Source organism: Porites lutea, chromosome 2, assembly GCF_958299795.1.
Source record: "Porites lutea chromosome 2, jaPorLute2.1, whole genome shotgun sequence".
Classification (NCBI taxonomy): domain Eukaryota; kingdom Metazoa; phylum Cnidaria; class Anthozoa; order Scleractinia; family Poritidae; genus Porites; species Porites lutea.
In genome coordinates, this window is record NC_133202.1 from 31844379 (window position 1) to 31861154 (window position 16776).

General features: G+C 38.1%; 2 protein-coding genes across 3 annotated transcripts; one reads left to right on the forward strand and one right to left on the reverse strand.

Moving 5' to 3' along the window:
* Positions 1-1660: 1660 nt before the first annotated feature.
* Positions 1661-5201, forward strand: LOC140926858 (collagen triple helix repeat-containing protein 1-like). 2 transcript variants are annotated; one of them, XM_073376537.1, is made up of 4 exons: positions 1661-1733; positions 1832-1920; positions 3067-3354; positions 4740-5201. In XM_073376537.1, the coding sequence occupies exons 2-4, from the start codon at positions 1837-1839 to the stop codon at positions 5097-5099; spliced, it is 732 nt and encodes a 243-aa protein (XP_073232638.1). In that variant the 5' UTR covers positions 1661-1733; positions 1832-1836; the 3' UTR covers positions 5100-5201. The 2 variants fall into 2 exon arrangements, with proteins under 2 accessions (XP_073232638.1, XP_073232639.1); XM_073376538.1 differs by lacking the exon at positions 1661-1733 and having other exon boundaries at positions 1780-1920.
* A 2232-nt stretch (positions 5202-7433) lies between these two features.
* LOC140926053 (ectin-like) lies at positions 7434-14770 on the reverse strand. Its single transcript, XM_073375853.1, has 4 exons — positions 14719-14770; positions 14084-14251; positions 8853-9096; positions 7434-7903 (listed from the first exon to the last, which is right to left on the reverse strand). The coding sequence occupies exons 1-4, from the start codon at positions 14768-14770 to the stop codon at positions 7540-7542; spliced, it is 828 nt and encodes a 275-aa protein (XP_073231954.1). The 3' UTR covers positions 7434-7539.
* Between the last annotated feature and the right edge of the window lie 2006 nt (positions 14771-16776).

A 16776-nucleotide genomic window follows, 5' to 3' on the forward strand; every position in this document is an offset into this window, starting at 1 on the left:
TAGAATGTTAAAACCTAGTCACATATACATTCGCTAATATAACCAAACTTCTCTAATGAATACTCGTGAAAAATTTGGTAACGTAAAATGAATGTTAAAAATGCTTCAATCAGTAAATTGTGAATCGTATATTCAAACCTCCAGAAGAAAGAACAATAGACCCTGGATGATAACAGAGTAAATTTAAGATATGCAACAATCTCACTATTTATAATATACCAGCAGTAGCAGTGTAGTTGTAAATGAACTGAGAAAAAAAAAAAAAGAAAATCAACTGATTGTAGTGATTTAGTGACTCAAATTGACGATTTAGGACAAGCAATTTTGTCGATAAGCGCGCGAAAATGTTTTTATTGTAATTAATGATCTTACCTGGCTAGTGAAAGGAGGGGAAGAAGTGTGACGTCTGTAATATTCGATCGTTCGCTGGTCAGTTAAATCTATTATGACAGCCACTGAGAAGGTCATACATCTTATCATTTTATTGGTCAAATGCTGATCCCTTTTAACTTTTGAAGTGTCTAACGACTTGTGGGAGAATTTACTCTCTAAAAGTACTAAATTCAACCAAACAAGCGAAAATATTCGTACAAATGTGCCATTAATTCATTTCGAAGTTTGATTATAAAAATTCCTTCAGCTGACGATGAAGAGTCACAGGGACACTGTATTATGGCGGCAGACGCAACAAACTGCTTACAAAATTCTCAAACATCGAAGGAGGCTATTTAACAATGCCTTGGGCCAAAACACATCTTACGATAAAGAAAACTTTTATTTTCCCAGTTTCAGTATTTTTTGTGGTGCCTATCGCTGCAGAAGACATTTTTATTACAGTTGTTATTCTTAAGATTTAAATATCGGACAAATTACAAGAATAAATGGAAGAGGGCAAACTATAGTGGAACTAATTACATACCCTGTATATTGCCGGCAATCAACAGCCGCAAAATCGCATCAATTTAGATTTTTGTTTTTTGGCTCAAAAACGCAAATTTAGCAAGCAAAAAATGAACACATGACATTTCATGATGTCACCAAACTGTTTTCCTGGTTTTTGCGCAGTTAGGAATTTACTTTGTCAAATTTGTCTTCTTCATTTAGCTTTCGACAATAAAGATACGTTATGTTTGACCAGGAGCCTTAAATAGCAATGGAGACTCGACAGTAAGCCAGCCCAGTTTGATTGGTCATCCTTTAAGTCCCACCACAACCCCGACTGCCTCCTTTCAAATCTTTACATTTGTCGCTTTCAATCAGTTTTGTCTTTACGGCAGGCGTTTGTTTATTTTTGCCGAATGTACCTTTGTTACACCTTGTCGTTTCTATTGGTCAATCAAAGCAGCGCACCCTTCATAAGATTTTATTAATTTTTATTTTAGTCATTCTGAGGGGTCCCAGTATAAATCTGCGTTATCACATTGTCAAGGTTTAAATTATCCTATTATTCAGTGGCTCGTAAATCTATAAGATTTTGACAACGTTACGACGCATGTAAACAAGAAATACGTAAATATTAAACTGTCTTCAATTTGTTATCAGTATTTACACTCCCGCCCCAGAGAACTGTTTATTGTGAATGCTTTCATTGGCAAAGCCAAAACCAAGCGACGATCACAGGGACCTCTACAAATAAAAGAGCGTTTAACGATAAGCATTTTTTTGTTGCAAATAGTCGCGAATGTTTCCGAAAAATTTGAGTCGGTCAATACAGAAAGGACCAAGATAGAGAGGTTCAATTAAGATTGGTAGCATTTCATTCACAACGCGATAAAATAAGCTGATAAAGTAACTGATCAAATTGCGTTTTATCTCTGCTAAATTACAAAAGGTAAAATGATGTCTCAACCTTGCAAAATATTCATCGTTATATTTGGGCTGGTTACCTTAATTACCCACGCCTTGGACACAACAAACCAGGTAAGGTTATATCTTTTATATCTTTTGCCATCAATTAGTAAAGTACAAAGTGATAAAGATAAAGTAATTTAGAAAGTAGTAAAGAATAAAAGTGATTAGAAAGCACTTGCAAAGAACATTCTTAAGTATAAGTCCCGAAAGTGACCAACATCAATTTTCTCGACATTATATCTGTCATACTTTATTTTCTAAAGTAGTCCCCCCCTCTCGTTGGAAGTAATCGGATTTTTTTCTTCTCAGCCGTCTGTGTCACCGCCTGAAAAATGAAACATCTTTCTCAGCATAAATGTTCTCCCCCAAATATCAATAAATCATCCAGAAAAAAAGGTGACGAGAATTTATTAAGATGATCACCAAAGGGAAAACTGCTTTGTTTTTTTTTTAGCAAAATCCCTCAGCTCATTCTCTAAGGAAATGTAAAGAAATCAGTCTGGTGAATTTGAATGAGAAGCTCAGTAAGAGACATATCATCATCGTCAAATGGAGTGTATTAGTTTTTATCCCGATTCCTCCATGATATTGAACTATGCAAATCAATATATAACAATGTGCTACTTAACAGGTTTTCGTGCATTTTAGATTATTTATTTCTGCTTATTAATTCGTTGTGTTTCAACATGCGCTGAACGGGACTTAAAGGGAAAACATTTTTTTCGTTTGTTTGTGCCCTTTTTCTTAAATATCTTGCCAAGAGTTTCGTTCATCAAAAAAGACTCTATAAGTTGGAGTCTTTAGTTCACTAATATTTTGAGAATATTTGGATGATCTTTCGAATGTTTTTAATAAATGGAATTATGGGGGGGGGGGGGGGGGGGACGTATTGTTAAAAATTTAGGAAAATTTAGGAAATTGTATTTGGGAGTTTTAAAGAGTAAAATATGAAGTGAATAATTAGCAGACCAATACCAGACAGTCCAACACCACAGCAAGGTGCCTCTGAGCCCATTGGCGGACTACGCTGCTTTATTTTTGGTACCCTAATTTATGTATTTTCCAAATCAACATCATCCCCCCCCCAAGAAACAACCAGGATGTCACCTTAAAGAAGCTCAAAGCTCTCCTTCAAGTCAGAAGAAAGGCTACCCTTTCTCTTCTCTTGCTACTTTTAAAGATACTATATCTGTATCATGCTTCACTTTTTTAAAGAAGTCAACATCCCCCTGTAATGGAGTACCCGGCATACCAGGTACACCTGGGATACCAGGCCGTGACGGACGGGATGGCCGTGACGGGGCGAAAGGTGACCAAGGAATGCCAGGAAATACTGGACCCCAGGGACCTCCTGGCCCTACTGGTGCAGAAGGTGCTAGAGGGGAGCAAGGTGTCCCCGGTCCTAAGGGGGAGTCTGGATCAAGTGGAATGCTGGCTATCAGGAACTGGAGAGAGTGTGCTTGGAAAAACTTGGATGATAACAGGGATTACGGTCTGATAAAGGTAAGGTTAAACTGCATCTACATTAAAATACCTCTTCGTTTTATCTCTTGAATTGCGAATATCAGTGTCCAATTCTCGCAGTTTCTTTGCTATGGCAACGACGTCCACCTTTTTGCAACTTAAGACCATTTCATTCTCATCCGACACAGTCGATACATGAATAGCGGTCGTTTATCTTTGTTTTGGAACAATGAACTTTGGTATCATTAGGATCTCGTGTTTGGTCTCATTTCGAAAAGCAAAATGGTGCGGAATTGCAGCACTTATAAAGCAGATTAGATTGACAAGAACTTGAAATTTTTCTCTTTATATTGTTTAGTAATAGATAACTTCCATACGATATTAGCAAAAAAGTTTTTTTAGCAAACAAAATTCCAAAACACAGTTCAACAATTTCAAACAAATCGAATATTTCGTTCGAATCACTCCAAGTTCATTAGTGTTACGCAAAAGAAAAGTTGTTATGTATTCCCATAAGGGGATTGTCAACTTTGGCCGAGAGGTTTCACATTATCAGTAGTCTAACTACTATGATAGCTCGTTTTAGCGAAGCTCTACGTGCGCGTGCGGAGCCCCATAGCTAAGTAAATCGACCCATCTTGGAAATTTGGTAATCACAGGACCGTACAGCGCCCGAGCGACCGACCGTCCGTACGCACCAGAGGCACACCAAGAGAAAATAACTCAATCAACAGGCATGGCAACCGAAATGCAACGGAAGAAAATCACATGGCCGCCCGGACTTTTAGAGAGAAAAAAAAAACAAAACAAAAAACAAACAAACAAACAAAGTCCTGTCTTTTTCGACGTTATTTTTTATGTTTACAATCACGTTGATAACAGAGGAAGTGCTAGGGAGACGAATTTCGTTGGAAGAAAACCATTCAGGTGAAAATGAGCGGCAGTGAAAAATAAAAGCGAACATGAACACAGGAAACAAAACCTTTGATAAGCACATACGACAACCCCTCCATAAAAATAATGAGTAACTAGGACGCTTGACGTTTTAGTCGTACAAACGGCTTTGTAGTCGTGCAAAACAACGGCAAAGAAAGACAAAAAAAACTGCTGCAGGTGCAAATTTGTGTTTTTGCTAATTAGAAAAAGTGTGCCGCGTGTGCAAATTTTTCTTTTTTTGCTAATTAGATCTATTGATCTTGATACCATTTTTATTGCCGTCCCCTTTTAGCATTAGACGATCTATTTTTTCCTTTTATAAGTATTATTAACCAGCGTTTCGCTTTTAGCCCTGGCTAAATCTATATATTATAGATAATTTGTAATAATATATCAATAAGAGAATCATTCGGCCGAAATAGGTATATTCCTATTGCTGTCGTTGCTTCATTTCCTTACTTGTTGTTTTCTTGATTGTCATTGTATAGGACTGCGTCTTCTATAAAAACTTCTCTGATACTGCTCTTCGTGTTTCCTGGACCGGTGCCTTTAGAGTCTACAAGTGTACATCCTGTTGCAAACGCTGGTATTTCACTTTCAACGGCGCAGAGTGTTCAGCTCCCTTAGCCATTGACGGTATTGTGTACGTGTGGCAAGGCAACACTCAAGATCCTCACCGCGTTCGCCATATTGAGGGGCATTGTAACAACATTCACAAAGGAAGGGTACGCGTGGGATTCTGGGTTGGTAATTGTCAACATGGAGTCGCTGGTGATGCCTCCACGGGCTGGCAGTCTGTGTCCCGGATCTTCATTGAAGAAGTTCCTAAAGCTCAGAGTTTGCCTTAAACTCCACATCTGTATACTGTAATGGCCAACGTTCGATATATTAAAATTCTATCACAACTCCGAGGCTTTAGGGTCAAAATTGCATATTTTTTTCTACTCCATTGTCTCGCAATTCCAAGGAGAGACTTGAGCACACAGAAAACCATAAGAAGCAGGTGGTCAAGCCATGGCCATGCATGTTTTCTCAACTTTTTTCACCAATAAAAGTAAAGATTGTGGATAAAATGATGCAAAGTGCTTATTTATGTGTTATTTTATTTGTCAAGTACAACAAATTAGCACTTCTTGCGGTTTTAACCTGATTTCTAATTCTCGGCAAAAACCAAAATGGCGACCATTGTCGATGACGTCACATGCCTCCAGTTGCACCACCACCCATAAAATATATACCTCATCTTGTTGAGAAGATAGAAGGCTTTCCACTGAAACATATAAAAAACTCAAGGGTGGGGTTTCATCAATCTCCCTTGTACCACACGGTGAGGGTATGAATTTGCGTGAGCGTCCAAGGGTTAAGTTGAGACGTCAGTTAACTAAGTGTAAGGTTCCCGTCTCCAGCAGTATCGATGAAAATTCGGTAGCTGGTCAGGGAGAAACTTAAATTTATTTCTTTGATACTCAAGATGATAATTGCACAGGTTATCGAAACGTCAGTTGCTGTCAACAACAGTTCTACATTTATACCGGACTACACTCGCCCGGACTATTATATTCCACCTCTACTTATAAACTTTATTTTATCCTTTCACAAGTGTTTGCTCCGATTGAGCTAATATAATCAGATGTAAATGAAAATCCCGAGATATAATACAGTAACCTATGAAAAACATTCTATCAGATATCTAGGGCCTTAATTTATGGCGTAAATTACCGGGAAATGTACGAACACAATGTGACTTGAACAATTTTAAAAGACAATTAAGAAAATGGACCTGAAAAGTTTTTTGCTCGAAAAATGTTCAACTGGCTGTTTTCCATATCACTCTTAAACTATAATTCTACAATTTTTAATGTTCATATACACATAACTCTATCTTTCTAAAACTTATAGTATGTATATAATTGTTATAAATATATAATTTTTAAATTCACACACATCTAGGTGAATATTTTTTATTTTTTGTTATTTATGATAGGGTGTCCCCAATTAGCAACACCTTGCTAAAAGTTACACGGCACTTAAATAAAGTTTATTATTATTATTATTATTATTCCGACAAGCTCATTTATTCATTTGATCTTTAGTTCATGTAGGTTCAATCCCCGAGGTACCTGCAGAATCGTGTGCAGAGAACACGGCGAGTGAGCGAGACATTGCTGTCAGTGGTAACTACTGGATACATTCATTCAAACTCGACGAAATTGTTTTATCGTATTGCAGCATGTTAATAGAACACATTTATGGTAAATTGCTTATTTGTTTATTTGTGTTGTGTAGTTGTTAGGCTACCGATCGCAAACTTTACAACGGAGTTGTCAACAGTCAGAACTAGGCCGGTCAAGAAACAAGCAATCCTCTGACCTATGTGTAAATCTCCTCGTGTTTAAATGCGAGATCTAGAGCAAGACATTCATGTTTACTTGCCCATATGGGAATCTTGTTAACACTTTTTGAAAAACCCAATTGAATAATTGTCCGCGGTATAGTTTCAGAGTTGGAAAAGTTGGCCAAGTTTGAGTTCAGGAACAGAGGAATATTAGTCTTCAATACATTAGAATATGTGTTCAATTGGAAAAAGGCCATAATAACGATTATACACCTGTCTCTGGCAATTGAAAAGGTGAGCTTGAAGAAAACAAGCAGAATTATTGTGGAAAGTGTTACCCCTGTTCTTGAATTGAGCACACAGAAAAGTTTTTGCAAATCTCTTTCATCAAGCTTGGGGTTGCTTTGCTGGCATTCCTTATAGCAGCCAAAGTTAGAAATGAAATATGTATAGCGGTTGTTGCTTCGAGTGAGGAGATTGTAATGGTAATATCTGAACCTTCATTTTTATGGATACTGATTTTATTATCCTTCACTGAGTTTTTCAGCAGTAAGGCGAGTAATGAAAGTAAAGTGAATCACCCGGGGTGCCTTTCCAGCTTTAAATACCCTTCCAACCCTATAGATACAGTCAAAAGTCAAGTCCAGTCAAGCCAAGTCAAGTCACCCTCATCAAACAAAAAGCATTATCATGTATATTAAAAGATCCTCCGTGTATTTTTGATTCGAGAATGAGGGTGATGATTATAATGCATGACCATAACGTTGATGACGCTGTTAAATGATGATGATGATTTTTTGGAATTTATTTGGCCCATAGCAAAAAATATGTGCCTACCGACCCTTTAAGACTGACGACGCCTTTATTAAGGAACAGGAGCTTTTAATTAAGACCATAATATCAATCTCCAACTATGAGTTACACTACTAGAAGGATATGAAAAGTTTTCTTCTTCAGAAGCTCAATGTCACATTATCACTATATTCTGGAACATCGACCTTAGTAACACGATTTCTGTTAAAAGGAACTTCCTTATTCTGATGGACGAATTTTGCCCAGGGTGAATCAAAATTAGAATTACAATGACTTTTGTCGAAACTTCCCTTTTTTACGTTTTCTGGAAAGTCACCCATCATGTTTCCTGCTGGTTTGTATCTGCCCACAATATAGGCACATTTCATTGATCCTTTGGTAGATTCAGCTCTCCCAATGCCAAGCTCAGTACTTCCTTTCCAAACCACTTGGGTGAAGTGACCTGTGCCAGATGAAAATCCACCGCTAGCGAAATTATAGCCAGGATCACAGACCTCGTTGTACCTAAAACGCGTTTAAATATGTATGTTTAAATAAAAATAAAAATTAAGAGAAACATAAATATGACAGAGACAGCAAGGTGCAGGGCTTTGCTTAGTTCCACCGTAGACAGGCTCATCGACAAGTAAGTTTGTGATGTAATGTCAGTCAGAAAAATTAAGGGAATTTATGCCTAACCGAATTTCCTGAATTTTTATATTTTTCTCAAGGAGAAAAAGTTGGTCACTTCCTGGAACTTTTCAATGTCCAGACATATTGCCCTGGCTGATCTACCAGTCAGTGCTCAATACCCGGGTATCGGAAATTACCACGCAGGCCAGAAAAGAGGGTCTCAATGGGGCAGTAGCTTTGACAGTTATTTTTTCCAATTTTGACGGTTGAATAGTAGACCTTTTAAGAGAGTTATGGCCTTTTACTCATAAAATTTCGAAATATAATCACAAGTTTTAACATCTGTTAATGTTTGAGAACATAGGAATTTGTTTTTCAAGTTTAGAAATTCTTCAGGAGCCAGAACGCCGTGAAGATCAGCTGAAATGGTGAGATTTGAAACTGACCTCGAAACTTTTTTGACGGTTAATATTACTCTACATTTTTGACGGTTGACTGTACAAAATCACCTTTTTCTACGGCTGAAGTTTAAAATTTCAGGCCGTTTGACGGCAGACGGTTAACCCCATTGCGATCCTCATGTAAAATAGGAAGATGGCAAAAGGGAAGATAAGGAGGAAGGACGAGGGAGCTAATGGGACTTGGATGGCAGTGAAGTCGAATTCAATGAGGCATTTACATCCTCTGTTGTCCACATATGTTTCCTATAGAAGGTTGGAGGAATCAACCAGATTCATCTATTGTGATCATTTCCTTCATTCTCGTCACCGATCTGTTTTATAAAACATTAATAGCACAAGGAGAATTTTGATGCTGATCGCTCTTAGGGCTTATCTCTCACCAGTTTGTAACAGCCGTTTCCATGGACTGTGGACCTCTGGTGGAGCATCCCATGGAAAGGTTCTCTCCTTGTCCACTTCTCTCACTCTTAGGCGAATGCTGCAGTGTCCCCTTTGCAGCAAGTCTCTCAGCGTAGGCCTTAGCCTGGTCACACATCTCTCTATTGAGTTTCATTGGTGGAGCCTCGTGTATTTGGCGATAATCATTATGTTTTGCCAAACCAGCTCTTTCTTCTTCAGTGAACTCTTAACGAAAAAAAAACAAAACAAAACAAACAATTTCGGGATCCTCCTTTAGACCCGCGTTGAATTAGTTGAATTGCTACATTTTACCTACTGCGACATGTGATGATGGTGATAATTATAAAAGTAAATTATAATTAGCATAAAAAATCTCCCAGAATCCTTTGAGGCAACTTTTAAAAACTTTATAACTTTGACAATTTTATACGTAGAAAACTGTCGGACCACAACAAGATAACGTTTGCTATAAAATATCTTACCATGTCATATCTAAGGTAATGACGTCATCAGCCACGTGACTATTTCCGAATAAGGTTTTTTTTTTGCTGTGACAAGATTTCATCAACGAGGCAAAACAAATAGCATATTTGAGGTTTAAGTTGTTTAGGGCATTTAAAATAAGCAGTTGACGTCTGGCATTTAAAATTTAAAGGTGTAATGAACATGAGCGAAAAAGTCGGGAGACTAGGCCGAGGGCTGTAGAGAGTCAATCTTTTATTAGCCTGCGAACGGCAGACATATTTCCGGTCGTCGCCTCTCTCCCTTCAAAAAGTAACTTCTGCGAACCCGAGCGGCAAAACAATTTCCGTGACTTAAAACCTTTTTAGCCAAGCACGGTTAAGCTCTTAAAATCAAGGAACTAACTCGCCAGCGCTCGATGTCGCGAGGAGTCACTAGAGCTGTATTCTATCCTTTGATCTGATTGGCCAACGACAAAGTAAAAGGTTTTACGTCACGGAAAATCGTGTTGCCTCTCGGGTTCGCAGACGTTATCAGTCCGGAATATCCCTAAATTTAGGGACAGGGCAAGCTGGTCACGCGACACTGTTCAACCAATGAAAAGGCGCGCTTTTGTTTACCAAAACATCGCCCAAGTGCTCAAAAATTTTTCACAATGGCGGACTGAGGCGGACAGAGCATTGTTATTTCGTTTTTCTTTTAACAGACGCTAACAGTGCTCGTCTAGATGTGAAGTATATGAAATAATTCATTTCTTGAACGCGGTTGTAGATGAAAGTGAAGAATGATCATCGCAGTAAATTTTCCAGTTTAAGCAATTGGAAAGAAGAAGCCTGAAAAAAAAAAGTACTCGTCTAGGTTTCACATTATTTCGAAGAAAACATTTGATGAAGAGAATAAGAGTTTTGCTCATTGCAGGAATCGTTGGGGTGTTTGAATATTCCAGACCGATTGCAGAGGTCGTGGCTTCAGTGGCATGTTTTACAAGATTTTTGATAGAAGCAAACTGGTCCCGTGTAAAAATAGCCGTAGAGAGTGTATGAAAATGTCTTGAAATCATACAAAGCAGGAATGGTACCACCTATTAACTTCTACAGGACAAGAATCAAAGACCAAGTCATAATAACAAGAATAAAAAGTTGTTCAAATTTAATAATTTGTCTTGCTTCGTGTTGCCAGCACAAATGGACTTCATGCACCTGGCGCTTTCTTTGCTTGCTGTCGTACCTGCAAGGTTAAAATCCAACCCAGATTATCAGTGTTTAATGAGTAGCGAAGTACATCATTTACAGTTGAAATTTGCCTTTTTTCTTTTTTTTTTTTTAACGTGGATAAACGTTTGGAGAATCCAACAGTAAATAAATATTTTCAGATTTGGTGAATTTCAGAAACAAGGCGGTTAGTATGGATCTACCTTGGAGTTAGCTTATAATCTTTAATTTTATCCCCGCAAATTCGGCAAAGTGAGCATGAATCGAGATGTTGGACAGTGAATATACATGAGTCTGTAAATAAGCTTACCTTGAAAAGAAAAATGCAAAGACCCGTTTTAATGCGAAAAAAAAGTGATAACAGGACCCTGTCATGACTGCCTGAAACCCGGGAGTGGAACACGTGTTTTGAACCTCGGAATTAAAAAGTTGTCTACCATCCCCACATTCAACATAATAAAAGAAATATCTAGTATAAATATCTAAATATAAAACTAGTATAAATATCTAAATATCTAGAACTTCGTTGAAAATCTGTGAATCGAAAAAATAATAGATAGTTGTTCACCTACCTTAAAAACTGACCAAAATGTCGCCCTCATCGTGTTGTTTAAAAGGAGAAATGAGCCACAAAATGTGCTGAATATTTCACAATGCACTTCCAATACGGCTTCCGATACGCAGGACTTTTAAAAAAATTGTGTGCCTAATGAAAAGTCTTCGAAATATGCCTGAGATCCTCGAAACAGTCAACTCTGGTCTTATCCGCCATTTTCCCCGAAAACAATAGCTCCATGACGTCACAACTGTCTCTAAATCTAGGAATCTTCCGGACTGGTTATTTTTGGGAGGGAGAGAAGCGACGACCGGAAATACGTCTGCTGTTCGCAGGCTAACCCGTTTATCACACGGCAGAGAAAATTTGCGGGAAAGTAATGTTCTACTTGATAAATTTTGTCATGACCAAAAGAGGGACATGACGTCAACAGTCACGCGATCAAAGTGTTTTGAATGTTTAAGTTTGTTTTTAAATGACCTTTTTTGTCATAACTGGCAAGTTTTTGCTGTTTTTCTCAACAATTGTTTACACCGTATTGTCTCTGAGTAATTATTATTCCATTCTCAAAGCAAAACCAAACGAAAACTAAGCCAGAAGTTTAAGAGTTGCGTAAATTGACCGATATTGCAAGTTAAAATCGAAAAGAAAGGACACCTACTCTTGAGACTTTAGTAAAATCATTTTTCAACTTAACTGTTTGTTTGCCGAAATAAATGTTTAAAGGAGAACTTTAAGAACTAAAAGGATGTATTTGGCGGCCATTTTATTTTTCTTCATTACGGGGTGAGAGGTCATCATGTAGCAGCTCTTCTAACCCTAAAAGCCAAACGGTTCGCTACCCTAACCTAAAACAATGGAAATAACGATGAACAATGAGGTGTTATTGTTTTCCCCGACCGAAGAAAAGACAAGACGAGCAGGAAGAGTACGGAGTACAGAAGAATCGTACGGTCATACGGTTCAGTCGGTACCCGTGCGATCTATAGTTCATAAATTTCTTAAACGTTCCCTGGCATGCACCAAGCCTGAAAGAGTATTAATGGGTTTATTGTGAGCTTTACGTCTAGCTGCGATCAGTTAAAGATTTAATTCTACAGGGAAATTAAAAAAAAAAAAAAAAACGAGAAAGTTATCCTTGAAAACTGTCCATCACAATAGAGAAGGAGTAGATACCTCTTTTAAACTCGAGGTGTCAGCGTTTATCTAGGTGATCCAGTGGATAGAGGCGCTAACTCTTATTTCTGACTGATTCTGAGGGTCCGGTTTCGTATCCCCTTGCCACACATTTTTCGTAACCTTATATTTTTTTCGTTTTTTAAATCTCTTTTTTACTTTTTTTTTTACCTGTGTGGTGAATATATAGAGAATACTTCATGGAAAGTGCTGGCGTACGGTATTTACACACGAGTTGTTTTTGTATCAGAAATCGAACGAGTGAGCGCAGCGAACGAGTGAGAGTTTTGATACAAAAACAACGAGTGTGTAAATACCGTACGAAGCACTTTCCATGTGGTATTGTGTTTATTGTATACATACTGAGACATTCATCATTTTGGTGGCCTTTTTATTTTAAATCTTTCCAAAATGCTTAAATTTGCCGCTACACACCACGAAATAACAATGAAAACGAAGTATCAGCTTTTTAGTAGAAACGTTTCTTAAAAACATAAATGACGGTAAGGATATGAGGTAATCCAAGAACTACAAGTAATCTTAACTGTTTGTTCTGAATGAACAATTGAAAATGAGTGAATTTAAGTAAAATGGCCGGTTTCAATACAAGCTTCAGCTTATAAATGGAAGACAAAGATGCTCCGACAAAAAGCACAACATAAGCTTACGTTTTGTTCTGTTTTTCCCCTTCCGCTGTTGTTTCGCCGGCTCTTCACAGTTTTCTTTATCGACAAGGAACAAACGAAACTATTCCACTCCATTTCTGAAATGTTTTTCACTTTTTTAACGAGAAAAAACTCTTTGAGAAAAACTTTTCTCCTCGAATGTGTGCGAGGCGGCGCTCAGCAAGCTGCAAGAAAAGGCGGGAATTTCGTGCGAAACTCACACACTTCTGTGGCTTCTGATTGGACGTATCATTTTTCTCACATGTGAAAAAACATCGTTCGCGATTCTGATTGGACGTATCATTTTTTTCACTTGTGAAAACCATAGTTCACTCCGCTGATTGGCTAGAACTCATTTGCGTTTCAAAATTTACAACACAACTTTTGGTGAGTATTTCTCAGTATGTATATAATAAAGCTAGTAACATAATGTTGTAAATTGAAAGCAAAGTTTACAGGAATATAAAAAATGCGTTCAAATTAAATACGACTTTGTTGAATTAGGTTCAATATTTGATTTAGAACGAATGTCAATTAATACTCGGACGTACAAGGATACAAGAGGAGGGGGGGGGGGGGCTGGTGGGGGGTGGTTGATGCTGCCACCCCCATAAGGTTTCTCTGAGTTTTTTTTCGAGAGGATAAACCGTTAGCACCTCATGTTTTCAGTAGATGTTCGTTCATCCCTCGCCACATTTTGAGACAAGTTTAGTGATGGTCAGTTGCTATGGATACAAGATATGACGTCATTAGTAGCAGGCTGTCAAGCCATTTTTGGGTGAAAATACATGAATTTTCAATTTCTTTTAACAATAAAGGCAAATCTTGTGCCTAAAATAATGCAAAGTGCTTATTTATGCGTTGTTTTTAATGTAAAGCACAACAATCACCATTTTGGTAAAATGAAAGATGGCGGCCAAGATGGCGACCATTGTTGGTGACATCACAGGCCTCCAGCAGCGCCATCACCCATTAAAATATACCTCATATTGTTAAGAAGATAAAATGCTTTCCACGAAAGGTAAAATCGTTTCGAAATACTCCAACATATCAAAAACTCTGAGGAGGGGTTCCATCCCCCACCCCTTATACCGTGGTGGGGTTTGAATTTGCGTGTACGTCCGAGGGTTAAGACTAGATACCTCCTGATGGTTTAGAGGCTGGAGGTCCCTGGGAAGGCTGTGCTGTTACCGATGGTGCACCTGTAGGATTTTGTCCTGGATTGATGGGTTGAAAATTAAGCCGAAGCGTAGCACTGGTTTTGTCAGCAGAAAATTGCCCTGTACCAGTCACTGTAACTTTAAGAACGCCTGTCAAAAATAATTGTAAATAAGGTAAAATGTCATCTTGTATTTTCTTTTTTCAGAATTGTTTTAAAACTAGGAGAGCGAGGATTATATTATAGAGATGGGAAGGGTTTTAATCCAAAACTGAAGAAGAAACCACTTTTTATTCAAGGTTTCCTTATGGTCAAGTATTCCATTGCTTCACAAAAGCGCGGTGACTTGCCTTTTAACTGAACCGTAGCCTGCGTGACAGACGTAATTTAAACTCGGTTATACATCTGCGAAGCAGTGCCGAGATCTTTAGTCTGCTCCCCCAACTGACTGAACGAATTACTGGAAGGGCGTTTCGAATTTTTTTTCATACTGATTGGCAAATTGACAATGGGTTTTTTAACAGACCAAGCATAGAGCGGCGCTCAGAACAAGTATTTCGGCGCTGTTTTGCAGACGGACTTAACCAGTGTTAAGTTTCGTCTGTGGCGCAGGCTTACTGAACCGTTGTTGTCTTTGTAAAATCTGGATGTACTCTTTCAATAAAGTCATTATTTACATTCCATGACTGTACGTGCTAGCGTAGCAGTTCAAAACCTAGCGATTCAAGGGTGTTTGCCAGAGAGGGGTGCCTACTAAATTTTGACTCTTTTTAAAAGAGGAGGATTATTTTTAATTCGACGAAATCATTAGCGCAAATGCATTGCTTTGGTCTCACGTGTTACGCATCACTGATCGTGATCTGATTCAGTAGATTTATGCAATGGGGTTTTTCAACCTTCGCAGCTGATATAATTTCAAATTTTTGTTGACTCTTGTTCACCACCTCATAAGTTATTCTTTTTGTTTCTTCTGGCGAAAACACCCAGGAAGGTTTATCAGCTTAATTTAACATTTTAGCAATGAGTAACCATAATTTTGCAAACTGCCCTTAGCATGGTGTGTATTTATATGGCTAAATGTGCGCAATACTTAAACTACAAATTATAAATGTATCAACAAAATATAACGTTTTCCAAAAAGGCGAAGTCTTTTTGGCAAAGTTACGAGTCTGTCGGTAAATAATCGACAAATCTCTTATCGCAATGTTTTTTATTTTCGACAGAAATGAACAATGTGAGTTAACGAGCAAACACAGGCGCAAATCAAACGCCATGTTTAAACCATTTTAAAACATTTCACTCAGGCGTCATTCTGACACAGTCCGCGAAAGGAAAAAATGCTGCACTACACCTTGCAAAATGAAGACTGACAATCAAAACATACAAAAAACTTCAATGAAACATGTACAACAACAACATTTTCAGTATTCAAGACAGGGAATAGAGTGACTGAAACGTTTCCGAAAACCTCTGTTTTAGCGTTGGTTTGTTTTCAATCCGCCGTAAGAGCCAAACTGTAATAAACAGCCATCGATGAATCCCCTTTGCGATTCTTTCCTCAAGGAAAAGCCAAATAAACAATGACAGTTTTGAAAAACAGAAAAAAAAAACGTGACTGCTGTTGTGTTTCATTTTGTGGCGGCTGTAAGAGAAAACGATAATTATTAAGCATAAATGGAATTAAAAAAGAAAAAGACTTCTGAATCAGTTGTCGGCAAACAACTTTCTTGATGCTGCTTAAGTTTTTATGCATGAACTCACCTGTCAAATTTGACCAGCGGGGGAAAGGGGGATTAGGTTGTTCCTGAAGTGCGACCAAAAGCGTGACCAAGCAAAAAGCAAAGCCTTAGAAATTTCTTTCTGAAAATTTTGTCGTAAGTCGTGCACAAAATACTTCAGTCTCGATTTTTATTTGAGTAATTCCGTTAGTTGCCCCTAAAAGGGTTAATTTTGCGGCAAAACGAAACGCAACGTCAACGTCTGGGACTCCCTTCCCTGCCCTACTGAGTATTTTACCCCTAACCCTAGAGAGTGTATGGGTGGACGGGCTGGCGTACGCTGAGGTCATAACCAAATTTTCACGCAGTGATAGGTTTCCATTTTCAATCTTTTAGCTACTGGGCTCCGCTGCGCGCGCGAAGCGAGCGCGGACGCTTTGCTATTAATCAGAACCACATTTTTTAGTTTTCAAAAAATTCCCGGACAAGTTTAGACTTCTCACCTCCTTCTGCAAGGCCAAGGCTGATGAATACTACTATCCACAAGAAAAACATCTTCAAAGCTTCAACTACCTAAAAATATATAAATAATAAAAATAAAATAAAATAAACATTCAAAAAATCGTACACGTACTAGAGGACGTCTGCCAGACCTTTTAAGTGGACTGGTGTAAAAAGTAGACGATAACATTGAAAAATAAAACAAAGTTTTCGTTTTCGTTTTCTCTTCCCAGTCGTCTCTTGACGAATTGAGCATCATGTCCCTTCCAGGTTACGGCCTCCCATATTTATACTAGAAGCATTTAACGTCTGAGACGATAAAGTCCTGTTAAGTGCGTCGGACGACATTGACGTCGTCTGTTAAATGCGTATCAACGACGCACTTAACAGAAAACGTTAATGTCGCTGACGTTAAATGCGTCTGTCTCATTTACCGTTTTCACACTAGACGTTAAAG

What these genes read in the sequence shown, in the direction of transcription:
- LOC140926858 (XM_073376537.1), top strand. Translation starts at nt 1,837, where the DNA reads ATGATGTCTCAACCTTGCAAAATATTCATCGTTATATTTGGGCTGGTT. An exon ending in CCTTGGACACAACAAACCAG is followed by an intron (nt 1,921 to 3,066) that starts GTAAGGTTATAT and finishes ACTTTTTTAAAG; the next exon opens with AAGTCAACATCCCCCTGTAA. An exon ending in GGGATTACGGTCTGATAAAG is followed by an intron (nt 3,355 to 4,739) that starts GTAAGGTTAAAC and finishes GTCATTGTATAG; the next exon opens with GACTGCGTCTTCTATAAAAA.
- LOC140926053 (XM_073375853.1), bottom strand. Translation starts at nt 14,770, where the DNA reads ATGACTTTATTGAAAGAGTACATCCAGATTTTACAAAGACAACAACGG. An exon ending in ACAAAGACAACAACGGTTCA is followed by an intron (nt 14,252 to 14,718) that starts GTAAGCCTGCGC and finishes TATTTTTGACAG; the next exon opens with GCGTTCTTAAAGTTACAGTG. An exon ending in AGCCTCTAAACCATCAGGAG is followed by an intron (nt 9,097 to 14,083) that starts GTATCTAGTCTT and finishes TTTTTCGTTAAG; the next exon opens with AGTTCACTGAAGAAGAAAGA.